Raw genomic sequence first — 16,000 nt, 5'->3', positions numbered from 1 at the left:
TCCATCTAGAGGGATTTCCAAGTGATACCCTTCCGAAGGGATTTCTCTGTAATGTCAGGAAACAAGGTCAAGCATCGATTAGAAGAATGGGAATAAATTCATTGAGGTTTTGCACATTTTCTCCTAGCACTTCCAAACGGCTTAGAGCTGATGGACGAAACTTGCCATATCAATTCCAATACCTATTTCCCTCTTAATGACAAAATATCATTTGTGTTTATCCATTGGTTACACTTTGTGCCACCAAGGGCTAACAGAAAGTTACCCTCATGACCATTCCATAAGGATCAACACAGTTGATCCTAAAGGAAAAATCACTCCGTTGAAAGCTTCTATCAAACCAACCTTTATTCATCACTATTGAAGTGCTGGCATGATTAATAAGATACTTTAGGGGTTCGTAATTCCTATTACAGCCGGATGTTTCGTTCAAAGAACGCTCTCCTTCTGACACGGTTTGCCGATTACCGTCGCAAAAACCGACGTGGAATATTTCTACGATAAGATCTGATAAGTTATCTCTACCTTAGCCCTGTTGCGGGCACTATGAAAGTTAGCTATCTGCACAAAGCAGAACAAACAATGCAAGATATTTATAGAAAAAAAGCAGAGATTTATGGAAACTCTTCACCACGCAGGCAGGATTTTATTTTTACAAATTTTCAGCATGATTTTTTCCAACTCGGTCGCTGCGTAGAAAAGAGGTATCATTTTGAACCTAACATTCAATGAGGTGGGTACAGCCTTTAGTGACATGAATGTAGCGAATGTATCGAGACATACAACAGTGCGCGTGGAATATTTGTCGCTTTACATCGTTCTCGTCTCAACGCCTCCACGTCATCCCTTGGTGTTGATGGCGATCAAATTCTGATTGAATCTTATGCAGTGAAATGATGCCTTGATTGAATAGAATGATACCGTGACTTGCTAATCAATCAATAATTTCACTTTTTTTACTAAGTTGTTTCAAATGTTCATTCTTAAGCAAGTTTTACAGTCGTCCTATTGCAACCAATTGATAACATTGCCCATTAAAATCCGTCTAGTCGCATGTTTGTCGAAAAATGCATACAGTTCAAAATTTAAAGTTCAAAATTTAAGTACCCGATTTACACACTACGTACCTATTTAGTACCCTACATAGTATGTATATAGTGGCTTATGGTAGAAATTTGCATATCAATATGTAGTATGAATATAGAATATACAAAATGGTAATGAAGTAAAATTTCGCCACGCAATGATACTATAGACGCGCATATATCACCATTTGTTCGGCATACTGCAGATTTGAAATGCCTGAAAGAAAAGGATTTGCAAGAATATCATCATCGTCATTAGCCACCCAGGTGCTTAATAAAATGCCATGGGCCATGTGCGTATGTAGAATGAACAACGTTAGCTTCCCAAAAAAATCGCAAAAACATCTAATTCTATTTCAGGAGGTTAAACATCTGCTGTAAATGAACTTAATCTTCTACCAAACTTAGATTAAGAATTAAACTAAGTACTTATCAGTCCCGTAATTGCCTACGTCACATTAACTTTAGATTCGAAATCAGATAATCCTTATCTATCGATTCCTTTGCAATTAGTAATAATGAAAAGAATGAAAGTAAACTATGTATCGGTATGCAAGTTAACCATTACCTGTTTTCGTTTCATACGGAGAATAAGCTATGAGAGGTGTATCTGTTCTTCTATCATAACTACAGCTTCCCAATTGAGGCTTCGGGTCTTGAACTGCCATCCATAACTGATCGTTTGGGCACCCACCATAGTTCGAATTTACAAAAAATCTGCGACGAATAATGGCGGACGTCGAGCTAAAATTTTAAAAAGTAGAACAGAAATATTGATCCAGATATTACGTACAATCTATTAATTATTCATTTTCTTGCACATAGAATTCAAACAGCTTGCCAAAATGCATCACAATCCTTACACAGCGCTAGAAAATATTTTGAGGATGGCAAGAAAGAGCCATACTTTATCAATGGTTCCAAATTTCAGGAATGGAAACTCATTCCTTAACGTAAATCATAGATGATAGAAAATCCCCAACCCCCTCCCCATGCGGTGCGGTGTTGTCATATCGCGGAAAGACGGAATCGCGGAATTTTCCAAAAACGCGGAATTTCTTCATTTTTACTTTAAATAGTAAACGGGTTTTCCCACGGGGATACCCACTGTCGGACAGGGCACCGGACCGATCAATGCAACGAGTTAGGTTCGAATCCCATTATTTGCAGGCAATTTTATATGGAAATATTATATTACGATACCGTTGACTGGCTGCCACCTGTAGAAGAAGTCAGAATCAAGTGGGGTGAAAGAGACCAGCCACCTAATGTCTATTTCTACTAGGCAAACTTCGGTTATCGAAGTTCATCGACTTTTTGAGAACTTCAGAAACGAATATTATCAGATAAATATTGAGCACGTTCGCGGTGTCGGACCGTAGTTGTAGATGGTTGCAAACATGAAATCCTACGACCAAACAAGTTCCGGTTCAAATTCCTTTGAAATTATTATAATTTTACGGCCGTCCAGTACCGCTACCAATAAGATTCTTTTGATCCAAATAATCAGCATAGGAACATATGTGTTATAGCAGTCACAAAGTAAACATTAAAAAAAACGAAACCATTTTATAATCTTTCATATCATTTAATTCTAAAAGATAAACCACATTCGATTTTAACAACAATGTAGACACACAACACGCATGAACAATCCTAAGGCAGAATGAAATATACATAATGTCTATTTATTTTCGTCTGACATCGATCCAGTTCCACAGTTTTGTGAGTTAACTCTGAGTTACTTAGAATCAATTCATTTCCAATGTTTTAAATCCAGAGACCAGAGTCAAATCTTAACTCGGAACTGAGTCCTGGAGAATGACCCATGGTGTCATCACAAATCCTACGTTTACGTACCATCGATTTGTATTCCTTCAGTTAATGCAGCGATACTCTGTATCACTGAATTCGCAAAGCACGTATTGCCATTCTATGGTATTGCCTAGGTTCTCCATTATTTGTAACAGTATCGTTAAGTTGTTGACTGGCGATATAATAAATTATCAAATACTAATTCCCGGTGTTGAAAACCTGGGTCCGGTGCCCTGTCCGACAGTGGGTATCCCCGTGGGAAAACCCGTTTACTATTTATAGTAAAAATGAAGAAATTCCGCGTTTTTGGAAAATTCCGCGATTCCGTCTTTCCGCGATATGACAACACCGCATGCGGTGATAACTTACTCTCCTACTATTGAAAAAAAATTTGTTGGCGAATGGGGTGTTAAATCGGTCCACGTTGATGAGAGCAATCGGCTTTTTGAAAACCAGTTAATCGTATCAGATCCAGTACCATCGAATTGTAGGAATGCAACCTCGTGGCCACCGGCATAAAGGCTAAGTTTTACCTACGTAAACGATAGAACGAAAGGAAGTTTTGAGTCTTTAAAGGTCTGATGCCCTATAATTCCTACGTTTTGAGATTTACTTTCCAAATGATACCTTAGTATATGAATGACAAGCTGGAATCAGCCTTATAGAAAAAATCACTTATTTGTCTTATTAACATTATCAATGGTATATACCAGAAATAATTCAGAAATCTTAAAAAACTTCTTAAGTATTAAATATGCGCCACGAACGGTGACTATGCGAGGCGGGATTAGAGATAATTGAAGCTGTTGGATTATATCAGACCAAGGAATGTTTTGAAACGATGAGGAGAGAATCCCACAATGATAATAAAAAGTCCGAAAATGAAACTTCGAGATAGTAGTTTATTTCAACGTTTCGACTATATCCTAATAGTCATCTTCAGGAATAATGAGATACTACAGAAATTATGAGATATATATACAATCCAGAGACAAAGAGACTAATTCAAGTAATCAGAGATGATACAACCTAAAGGAAAATTAACGTAGAAACAGTTACACGCTAAAATAGATTAAAGGGAAGCAAACTAAGGGGTGATTATAAACAACAATAGTGAGTATAAATATAAATGAAACTTAAAGTCAGTAGTAAAAAGAAAGACAAACTAGGGGGCACTTAAATTAAAACAAAGGTGAATACAAGTTAAGTCAGAGACGAAATTGATGAGAGAACAAATAACAAATAATCAAAGGGGAAATCAAGTGTTGAGTTTAACCAGTTATCTCGAAGTACTATCTCGAAGTTTCATTTTCGGACTTTTTATTATCATTGTGGGATTCTCTCCTCATCGCGTCAACACGGATATTGTGTTCTACCTATCGTGATAATGTTTTGAAACCTATCTAATAAAGCTAAGTTTATTGTTCTTAATCAAATCTATTAGTTTGCCATAGCTTCGCTATTCATAAAGCGTACCAAAAGTTAGTTATTCTTCAGTGGAAAAACGCGCGCAGAAATATCTGTTTGAGAACACTGACGTCAGCGATCGTGGGTGTTCCACAGCAAACGCGCACCTGCTGGGCAAGCTGGTGAAAGTAGCCCACTTAGTCTTATTTCTCAGTAATGGCTTTACTAAAATCTAAATTGGTAACACGCGTATCATTTATACACATTTCACATTTGAAAAATAGGTTTTACACAATATTCTATTTCGCTTTTGACGATGCACAGGATCTTGTTTCACGAAGAAGTTTAATTCAAACCATGGTTTTAATTGCTACCGGTACAACATGGATAACGATTCAAACTTTGTTTTTAGCCTAAACTTTTTAACGAACCTTACATCAGTAGTGTGTCTTTTACAAATATACCTTAACAAGAAAAATATCTTGAAAGTTTATTCAAAAATAACTTAAATACATTGCCTTAAACTGTCGACAATGAATTAATAAGATATGACATAAAGCACCAATAAAGTTGGATTGAATTTGAATAAAGCGACAATTGAATTGAATTGACCTTTTACCATTCTAACGAGAATAACCCCAATATTGGTGTCGGAGCTCACATCCATTCAAAATTCATCGTTAAAAATGTCTAAATTCATTGAATTAGAAAATGTCGTGATGTGATTACAATAAAATATATTCACCAAAATGCACATTTATCAATAATTGTAAACGAAGATATTGCTGACGTAGTGAACATCGACTCACACTGTAGCACACTTAAATGGTGCATAGTAGTTAGCGAGGTATACAAATTTTGAAAATTCGTAGCAACGGATTTGGAATTGAATGCATATGTACGTTGAAAAATAGAATGTTCTAGAAATATTTTACCTACCTTTTTTATACCTAATGAGTTCCACTGTGTAACTATTGGACTTTTCCAAATACAGTTACATCTATATTTAGAGCCCCCTGGCGGTGGCTCTTTCGCAGATGGTGCGCCTATCCATCCATCATATATACTACCAGGGGATGAACTGCTGTCTCCAGAGCTAGCTATGAACAGCAAAACCCACGCGTCTGCAAATGAGAAATTATTTCATTGAGACACAAGCATTTCCCTACTTCAGCCAACCCAGAAAGTTACTGGTTCGCAGTACTAGGTATTACACATTTGGAAGCTCGGTATGCGATTGCAGCAGAGGTTCTTACTACATGTTCTTAAATATCAGGCAATTGGCGCGTCGGTGTCTCAATGCATTTTCTTATTTACTTGGAATAATCGGTACCTACTTAATATCTAGGAAAAATGAAAAGAGGTATTGTTTTAGTATCGCTGATTTTTGGTTGACCTTTGTGAGCGATATTGAAGTTTGCATTGAGCCAATTATGTAAATTCGTGGTACGTTTTTTACGTGAGCAATTTGTTTCATTGGTTCTCGGCCTAAACCACGTATAATCGATGCGATCGATGACATGGTCAACTTTGTTAGAATTCTACGAAAAGCAGTTTTTGGCAGGAAAATTCTAAGCTCTCGCGTACAAAATTGGAATGACCTCGGCTGGGGGTGTTGTCTCTACGAGCGAATCTGATTGGCTGTTTTTGGAATATACGGGGAATTGCAGCACTACAAAAGATAATTATGGGAAAGCCATAATGGCGAACGTTTCATTGGGCAAGGTGCCCTACACGTGCGAATTCCAAATGCAGTAGTAGTGATACTGTAACGCTGCTTGCTGGCGCGTGCACGTTTGACATGAAAATAAGCTTTCATTTAAACTATTATAGCAGAAGATGAGCGCTGTGTTTTCTGTTTGATAGAATTTGTAACAAATTATACTTTCTTGTGACCTGAAAAAACTTAGCTGCAAACTATAGGTATAGGTAGAGGTCTGAATGCTTTAGTGGTAAAATCCAGGATTTAAAACGATCTACTAATACATACGCCGATTTTTAGCCCACTCCGGACTTAAGTCCCAGCGGGCTATTGCGTTCACTTTTCGTCCGTCGTCCTTCCGTCCGTTCGTCCGTAGACGGAATCCAGTTATTTTGGGAAGTTTTAAAGACGCTTCAATGTAATGTCTTGATATTTGGGATACACATCTACCCTAACCACATGTTCAGCCCCAAAACTGGCCCTGTCAAAATCAAGATGGCCGACTGGCAGCCATTGTTGTCGCCAAAATCAGCACTTTTATACACATTTTTGAACTTTTTGAGGGAAGTTTTGAAGACCCTTCGATCAATTAACTTGATGTTTCGTTCATATTTGATTCCCCCAAGGGCCCATCAGCTTAAGAAGAATTGAGTCGATCGAACTCAAGACGGCCGTCCTATGACCTTTTTAATGCCCAAAAATTTCAATTTTGGCCGGAATTCTGAGTTCTGTAGCTTCCTACTGGTTTGCCATTGCTCATTGCAATTTGTATTGGGTATTATTTGAAAAGGGATCTTTTATACCTGAGGCAGGTATTTGTGATCAACCAATTATGACATAATTGGCGGCCATTTTGGTGTCATCAGTACTGATTCGTAGGTTGGAAACGTTTTTCCACATTATATTGGTACCTTAGCATATTGTGTAACCACAATCAATCGGAAAGTTGTAGCTCATAACGTGTTCTATGATGTTGGTGAGTTCCAAGGTCAATTGGTTTTGTATATGGCCACCAGGGGGCGTGGAATAATACAATAACTTGATGACATCATCTATGATTGTGATGAGTTTTAAGGACATTAGTTATTTTCTATGGTCACCAGGGGGTGTTGAATAGTAAAATAACTTAGTTTTTCCTTATAAGATCGGTACAAAGGCATATTTTGTTACCATGATCAATTGCAAAGTTGTAGTTCATGACGTGTTCTATGATTGTGGTTAGTTTTAAGGTCATTGGGTTTTGCTTATGGTCAACAGCGGTTGTTGAATAATAGAATAACTTAGCATTTCCTTATAAAATTAGTAACGAGGCATATTTTGTTATCACAATCAATTACAAAATCATAGCTGCTGACATGCTCTATGATTTTGGTGAATTTCAAGGGCATTAGTTTTTGTACATGGTCACCAGGGGGCGTTGAATATTGAAGTTGTTAGATTGTTGAGCATTTGGAACCACTTCTCAAGTGGGCATAGTGTCCCTGGACCCCTAGTTTGTTACGGTACCGGTATGTTGCTTCCGCGGTCATACATTGGAAAAGGTTGTCAAGACTCAATATTTAGCCACCCTCAGATTTGTGATATCATATGAATTTTGTTAAAATATTTTTCATTTTGTGAAAAATATTTTTTTCCAAATATGAAATAGTTTTCCTGCCTACCTGTACCCTACGAAATTTTGGACGTGGACCGTAAACAAATGTATATTTTTGGCCTTGATTTGACTACAAAATAATTAATTCAGAAAGATAAAATGAAATAATAAAAGAACTTTGAATTCACGAATTAAAACAATTTTTCATAAGGAATGCCCGTGAGTAATAGGGTATATGTCTTTTCATACCAGAGGTCGAGAGGTCGAGCTCATTTTCACTCACTCGCCCCTCTTAACCTCTGATATGAAAAGACATATACCCTATTACTCTAATAATATTCAAATAAATGAACATTATTTATATGAATATCATATATATGAAAATCAATTATATAATAATTATAAAAGTGTGAGTAAAGTGTGAGAAATAATTCATATTTTAACATTGAATATTTATATTTGAATGAGTTAGATTCATTTTAGTAAATGTTTTTTTTATAAAAATGAAGAAAGAAGAAGAACCTAAATTCAAAATCGAAATCAATGACACTGATGACTTATTTTCATTATTTAACATTAAAAATTAAAAATCTCAGCAACAAATTTAGTGTATGGAAGCCAATATAAAATCTATAATATTACTATGATTAAACAAATATCATTAAAAGAAACATATTTTATTACTGAACTTATAGATACTTTAGATAATGGCGTCAAAAATCCTAAAGTATTTATTCAATACAGTTTTAAATTATATACATTTTACTATTCCATCACTAATAGAATCATCTATTCGGGCTAATTTAGCTTCTTCATATATTTAAAATATTTTATTACTTTTTCTTTATCCATAGAGTCTAATTCTTGATATGTTATAATTTTACTTAGAAATTCTTTGCATTTACCCCTAGCAATTAGTAACTCAAGTTGATGTTTACAATATAAATAGTACTCAATGTCAATATTATTAACACTATTAGTTGCTACATTATCATTATTATCAGTAATACCTAAATCATCTTATGTTTTTTCAATATCAATATTATTCTTATTAGATTTCTTAGACATTTATGAGGACATTTATTAGACTTTTATAATTAGGAAAAAGTGATTTAAAAAAATTATACTTATTCTTCAAGTGATACTAGTAACTCTTTGCGTTAATACTAGCTAGTTAAGTTAAAGAATTGTGATATAAAGTATTCTCTTTTTTGAAAAGAAATAATAGATTTTGAATTAAAATATAATAGAATTTAATAGCTAGTTAAGATATGTAATTTTTCTAATATTTTATTTGAGTTCTGTTTAATATCTCACTACTTTTGTCTATCGATGCGGAGCAGTTACTATAACTGTCCAGATACGTCATTTCGGATTCTCGATATTAAATTCCACAAACTATTCTTCAACCACTTAATAAAGATTCAACGTATTGTTCATTATTTGGTTCATAATTCCATAATTCAATAAATTCCTTCGGTTTATCTAATTAATCCAAATAAAATTTCACATCTAGTTTGTTAGACTTGATTATATTTCCTTTCTTTTCGAGGGGTCTCAGGTTCTTCCAATTCCATATCAATGTCTTATTATATTCATCATTCATATTAAATTTAGGTATCGGTAATACATAATCTATATGGAAATAATCTCCATAGTTTTTTATATTCATATGATCATCGAACTGATATATAATCCATGATTTTGAAGATTTATCTGAACAATTTAATAAATTTGTAAGTGTTTCTGAGTGATTATCTTTACTGAATAATTGTGATACTTTAGATCATAAACATTTACATAAACTTAGTCTTATCTTTATGATATTCTGAAGATTGTTTACTTATTAATTCACACTTAGAACATTTTCTATGATAGATATTAACAACACTATGCGTAATATTTATAGTTTGTGGCTGTTTACTCTCCATTTATCATACATATATTATTAAAGTCGATTAACATGTTAGAACCCTGTTCATAATCTCATTCTCATTCTCTTCATCCCTTTTAAATTTTAAGCATTCATCTAAATTGCAACCATATGCAACTGTGTGGATTCCATTATCTCATATATATCGTTTATCATCGAAAGGGATAAGACTAACCTTTTCTATCTCTTCAATAAACATTTCATGATCTTCAGATCTTAAACATTTCATCTTATGTTTTCTAACTTCTTCATTAAATATACAATTGATGATATCTTTAAAATTAATGTTTTTTTCAACAACGCTTTTTGTCATACCTTTCAATTTTTTAGATTCATGAGTTTTAGTTTCATAACTATACGATTTAGATCGAATTCCAATGAACTCTATCATTTCTTCACCACCGTATTCATCCTTAAACTTCCCAGGAACTTTTTCATTATCATTGTTAAAGAATTCATGATTTTTAGGATAGTAACTGAAATAAAAATGATGTTTTACTGTTTTTAAATCATCTGTTATATTATTAGTTCTTATCTTAAATATGTAAGAATCTGTATCAAAATATAAGATATCTATATGCTTTTCTCCAAAATGAGGTTGTAATACGTTATAGTAAAATTCATACATTAATAATTTTGATATTTCTAAAACTGATGCTCCAACATAAATTGGTTTATTAAATTTCATAGAAGTTCTCCTCATTTTAACTGCAGCTAAATATTCTGTTACCAATAAATTTAGGATATGTTTGAATCTAATATTTTCACAAGTCTTACCAAAGAATGCATTATTCATTAACTTGAAAAAATCTTTCTCAAAATCAGTTTTAGCTTTGGTTCTCTGTTTGGTATTAAAATCTATATATTTTTCTAACCATTTAGATTGACTAAATGAAATATATATATGTACTTTTTTAGAATCATTCCTTGATTCAAATAGAATTTTAAAATTCTATAATGTACTACATAATTATATTTATCTTCCTGAGTTACCATTAACTTTTCTGTATGAATATGATTTTCAGGTTTAATTCTTTTTTGATAATTTGATAATTCTTCATGTGTTACAGTTTTATGTTCGGGACAGTACTCTAGATTTCTAGATTTAAATTTGATATATTCAGGATATTCCAAGTCTACAACAAAAAAGTAACCAGTATCTGAATCATCTGCAATTTCTAGAATTCTTTTCTTCCAATCAAATTTATCAGCATTTTCGTGCTGTCAAATTTCAGTTATTTGAAATACTCCATAAGCCTGTGGTTCCATCATTGCCCAACCATATAGATTATTTGCATCTATATATAATAACTTATATCCAGGATTATCATTTACATTGAAATATCTATCACCTAATATACCTGAAACACCTCCTCTTATAGATTTTACAAATAATAATAATTGTTCTATTTTTGTTAATCCAATTTTATATCTGTATTTTAATCCACAATCCTGAGTCAAACCTGATACTAAAATATTTTAGATTCACATCTCTAAAACTTTCAAATATATCAGTAAATAATCATACATCTGATTTTAAATATAAATCTACTAATTGTCCATGATTTTTCATTCCAAAATGATTCCAAATATTCAATGTTCTATTATAAACTCTATCTTTAACATACTCGGATCTAAATTCATCATAAAATTGTTCTTTTAATAATTCAGTTATGTTAAAATCATTATGCGATTTATAAAATGAATATGGAATCGCGCCTTTATATCTCATTAATTGAAAATCATCATTATTTGGATAATGTTGTTTTAATATTTTTAATTCATCATCAATTAAACTTTTTGATAAATTATCTAATGAACTACTCAAAAATCTATATGACTCTATAAATCTTAGACATCCAAATGGGAAAGATATATAATTCTCAGATGTTTTAGCTAACATTTTGAATTTATAAGTTGGTATTTAAGCAACATCTTTTGATCTATTTGAATTTAATCTTTCTATTTCATTATTGATTTCTTCTATTTTATGACATAGTTGCTTGATAAATAAATGTGCATCATATCATGATAAATAATGAAATATAATTGGAACAAAATTGATTTTCTTAGCTTGTAAGTTACAATTCTCATGTGCTGCTCCTCTAGATTTACCATTCAAATGATCATGATCTCTTACTTTTTTATCAAATGAATAGAATACTTGACTACAATAATAACATTTATCTGCAAAATCAAATTCTTCTTTATCTTGTTCTGTCACTCTAATTTCTATATTTGTATCTAATAATTCATTGAATTTAATTTCATATTCAATTAATAAGTCACAAAAATGATTGATAACATTTTCATTTCTATAATAATAATATTCACTTTTAATCAGTTCTGGATAATCAGATTTTATATATAATCCAAACGCTGCAGCACTTTGATGAATTTTTTTAATAGTATTTGTTATTGGTGGTTCTGAAAAATCATTTTCATTAGGATTTAATGTCATTCTTTTATAATATATTTCTTTTCTATCTTGATCAGTTAACTCTTTGTTTAATGATTCAAAATCACCATATATAACAAATGGTACTTTATTTTTGTAATCACATTTTTAGAATTCTAATATTTTATCTTTTTCATTTGGTAAAATTAACTTACAAAAATCATGATTATCACATAATTGTTTATGATTTAATAATGCACTTTCATTACTGAATTTAGTTATACATTTTCTACTTAGATATATTTTACGAGTATAATCATTTTCCGAATTAAAAAATAAATCAATTTGTTTTATCCACATATAATGATTCTCATAATATAATATATCTATAACACCATTTGAATCACAATCGTTTGATAAATACAAAGGTTCTAATGTATATTGTTTAATATTATTACCTTTTGTATTTGTTAATTTGATTAAATCAAATACATTTATTTTTAGATTATTATCTCTTTCTATTTTCGGAATATTCTTAATTCTCACAGGATAACTGTCTATCTTATAATCATTTTCAAATGGTATATAAATTGTTAATCTAAAACTATGTGTAATATATTCTGTTGGACGTAAGCAACTTATCATTGACCATACAAAACATCATCTTCATTTAGTACACTTATAACAACATTAGTTTTAAATGGTAATTTGATATAACTTGATGCATTTATATTATCATCTTTATAATATGATAAATTATTTTCATCAATTGGTTTTGATTTAGTTAAATTATTATATTTTGTATTGTACACATGTAATGTCATAAATATTATTTCATCAAATATTAAACCAGATCCTTCAAAATATTTCTCTTCAATTTTTTTAAAGTTTCATTATTACATTTATTTAATCTATCATCTATATTTTATTTTGAAATAATATTTTGTGAATGATGTATTGGTTTATCTTAAGATTTTATAAATTTAACTTTAGCAGATATACTAATTTTAGGATATTCTACGTCTGTAATTATTCTTATAATATTTTTCATATTTTCTAAATGTTTTATTGTTATTTTCGTCTAATGTTTTGCCTTTATAAAATTTAAATTCAATAGCAGCTGGTCCAATATCACTTTTAAATGCTTCAGTTATTTCAAAATCTTTTTATCATCTAATGAATTAATATAATATCTTCCATGTATGGTCTTTTATTATTTATTCTTCTAATTATGCTTTGTTTCTTATTAATATCTTTATCAAAATAATCTTCACCTAAAATATCATTATTGATATTTCTAATATGATTTTTAGATTTTAAATGTTGTTCATAATATCTTCTGTTACTGAATGATTGATTACACGTATCACATTTATATATTTCTTTTTCATTCTTTGATTTATTTAATTTAGTTTCTAATATATCATCATTGTAATTTCAATTTATTCTCTAAGTGAGATTTAGTATCATTATGTCTTGTTTTTGAGATTTATCTATATATTGATTTTACATGTTGGACAGTAGTACTTATTTGCTTCAATTTTAATATCAAATTTTTTATTAAAATTGATTTTATATTATTCGAAATCTATATCATGACATCCTTTTTCATTCTTACCTTTATATATGAAATAGAAATCACCAGAACACACTTCTAGATATTCACTGGATAATCTATGAAATCTATCAGGTAAATATGTTCTGAATTTATATTTATTTCCTTTTAATCCTTCATATTCTAAGTGAATAACTAATTTATCACCATATCTATTACTAAATGGTTCAATATTTGTAATTTGATATTTCTTATGTAATGTTAATTCTGTTAACTTTTTGAATTTATAATCTACAGATTTGACATTTGTCGTATCTTTAATTCTATTTAAGAAGTCACTGTGTATTTGTTTACTCTCCATTTATTATACAGGTTTTTTATTAAAATTGATTTCATATATATGATATCCATTTATATAATGTTCATATATATGAATATTATTAGAGTAATAGGGTAAGTGTTGTTTCATATCAGAGGTTGAAAGGTTGAGTGAGTGAAAAATAAAAATAAACTCGAGCGTGTGAGAATTTATTTTCTATCAGCTCGACCTTTCGACCTCTGGTATGATAAGACACTTATCCTATTACACCCGTGCCAAACAGGCTCCAGTTTTGAAGGTAAACCAGACTCTGCCGTCGTCATCTCTTTTGAAATGGAAGGAAACCGTAGTGAAATTAAAACACTTCATTAACTTATTAATTAAAACACTTGAGAGGGAGACAGGGAGATAGGGAGAGCGGGAGAGCAGGAGAGAGGGACAGAGCGTCAGAGCGACTGAGGGCCAGAGAGAGCTATACTACATAAAATGTTTGTTATGAAAATTCATTAATGATTACTAATGATGAAATTATTCGTGATTAATACCATGCGCAGATGATACTGATATTGTGGCTCATCAACTATTTAAATCATAGCAACGTTCGGTTTATCAGAAAACCAATTTGTATACCAAACGACGGTTATATGAATCAATCGTACGCGTCGTCTCTCTTTTGTTTATTAAAAAGCGGGAAATACACACATGAATTATGTACGCAATTATCCTGTGGATAATCTACGTGTTATTTTCATCCACGCAATGTGTGTGGGTAATGCCTAATGCACGTTACTCTAGTTAAACACGAATCATTAAACTCGGAAAACGAATAATGCAAACATTGCTTTTCACTCGTTTCGAGAATGTGCGGATGGCTCCGTAACGGGAAATGCTGTCTCCTGAAACAAACACGAATGAAACAAATCTGTTTCTTCTTGAGATATTTTAATGTAGTTTGATAAGCTCGATGCAGCATCTTTATCTAAAAAAAAGTCAAAATTGGTGCGACATTTCAATCTAGTTTTAGTACTAATATGATTTTGCAATATTGATGAACATTGATGTATGAACAGTATCATTTGTACGCCCGGAACAGCTGCTGAGGTGCTTGGCTTTTCCCTTATTTTCTGTTGCAAAAACATTTTCCCGACATGTTTTGTAATAAAACGTAACATGAAGTTTTGTTCCAATACAAGCGTCAGGTGCTTTACCACATAAATCTACTATTTACTGGACGGATGACCAACAAACAACCGAGTGATATTCACATGGCTCAAAAATGTAAATATTTCATTAAAAAAAGTGGCCAAACGAGCGTAAAGTAGCAGATTTAGTCGACTTAAAATATGAAGCCAACATTCTAGGTCTCCGAAACCGAGAAAAAACTGATCAAAACCGAAGAAGACCACGCTGACTAGAAAGCCCCTTGTTTCTCGCCGCATGGACAAACTTTAGAACATACGTATGTCAAACACACGATATGGTCACTTTAAATTATTATTGCACAAACATTAACGGTATGAAACCAACCACTGAGAAAATAATTATTATTTACCGGTCATGAACAGCTCATCAAAGAAAGCTGGAATCCTTGGAATATCCCGATCGAATAAAACAAGAACATCTGAATAGCTTCTGAATGGAATTCCACAACTTCTATTTTCGGAGTTGTAGGTCATATAGTTACAAGTTTGATACCGCGTTGAACAAAGTATCGCGCATCCCAATAACGACAGATCAGCATGATGTTGTTGTTGTTGCTGTTGTTCTGTCACGGCATTCAATTCCGTAGACAATCTGAGCGTCGATTCAAAAGATTTATACGCCTCACTTTTGCCAATGCAATGAAATATGATGGTGAGATACACGGCTTGCATGGTTGTGATTTATAATTTGTTGGACTGGGTCGATTAAGCCTTCACTTCAAAATGATGTAGCGCGACATGATCATCTCTTATAAATTTCTGCCGCGTGTGGTCCACTTCCCTAGTGATCGAACTGGACGCTTCAAGCGTTGCTACTCTAGTTACACGAACAAAACATACATTCTCATGACAGATTGAATTCCCTGATTCAGGGATAAAAGCGGAGGAACATTCGAATGAGATCAATGCGACTGGACTGATGAGCAGGGATCAAAGAAATATTTATCATCGCCATTATGATCATCATAATTTATTCAAATTCTCGCCATC

At 32.0% G+C, this 16,000-nt stretch overlaps 1 protein-coding gene across 1 annotated transcript; it reads right to left on the bottom strand.

Moving 5' to 3' along the window:
- Window positions 1–1,249: 1,249 nt before the first annotated feature.
- On the bottom strand, window positions 1,250–15,682 carry LOC141910503 (uncharacterized). Its single transcript, XM_074801196.1, has 5 exons — window positions 15,361–15,682; window positions 5,247–5,431; window positions 3,270–3,433; window positions 1,654–1,829; window positions 1,250–1,302 (listed from the first exon to the last, which is right to left on the bottom strand). The coding sequence occupies exons 1-5, from the start codon at window positions 15,680–15,682 to the stop codon at window positions 1,250–1,252; spliced, it is 900 nt and encodes a 299-aa protein (XP_074657297.1).
- Between the last annotated feature and the right edge of the window lie 318 nt (window positions 15,683–16,000).

This window comes from Tubulanus polymorphus, chromosome 9 (assembly GCF_964204645.1).
Source record: "Tubulanus polymorphus chromosome 9, tnTubPoly1.2, whole genome shotgun sequence".
In the NCBI taxonomy this organism is placed as follows: domain Eukaryota; kingdom Metazoa; phylum Nemertea; class Palaeonemertea; order Tubulaniformes; family Tubulanidae; genus Tubulanus; species Tubulanus polymorphus.
The sequence above is the reverse complement of the archived record's forward strand: the minus strand, read 5'-3'. Positions and strand labels throughout refer to the sequence as shown.

Bases quoted from the DNA above. Each gene is read 5' to 3' on its own strand.
- LOC141910503 (XM_074801196.1), bottom strand. From the start codon at position 15,682: ATGCAAGCCGTGTATCTCACCATCATATTTCATTGCATTGGCAAAAGT. The intron at 3,434-5,246 runs GTAGGTAAAATA...TCGTTTACGTAG, and splicing joins ACTCATTAGGTATAAAAAAG to GTAAAACTTAGCCTTTATGC. The intron at 1,830-3,269 runs GTAAGTTATCAC...TTAAAATTTTAG, and splicing joins TTTTTTTCAATAGTAGGAGA to CTCGACGTCCGCCATTATTC.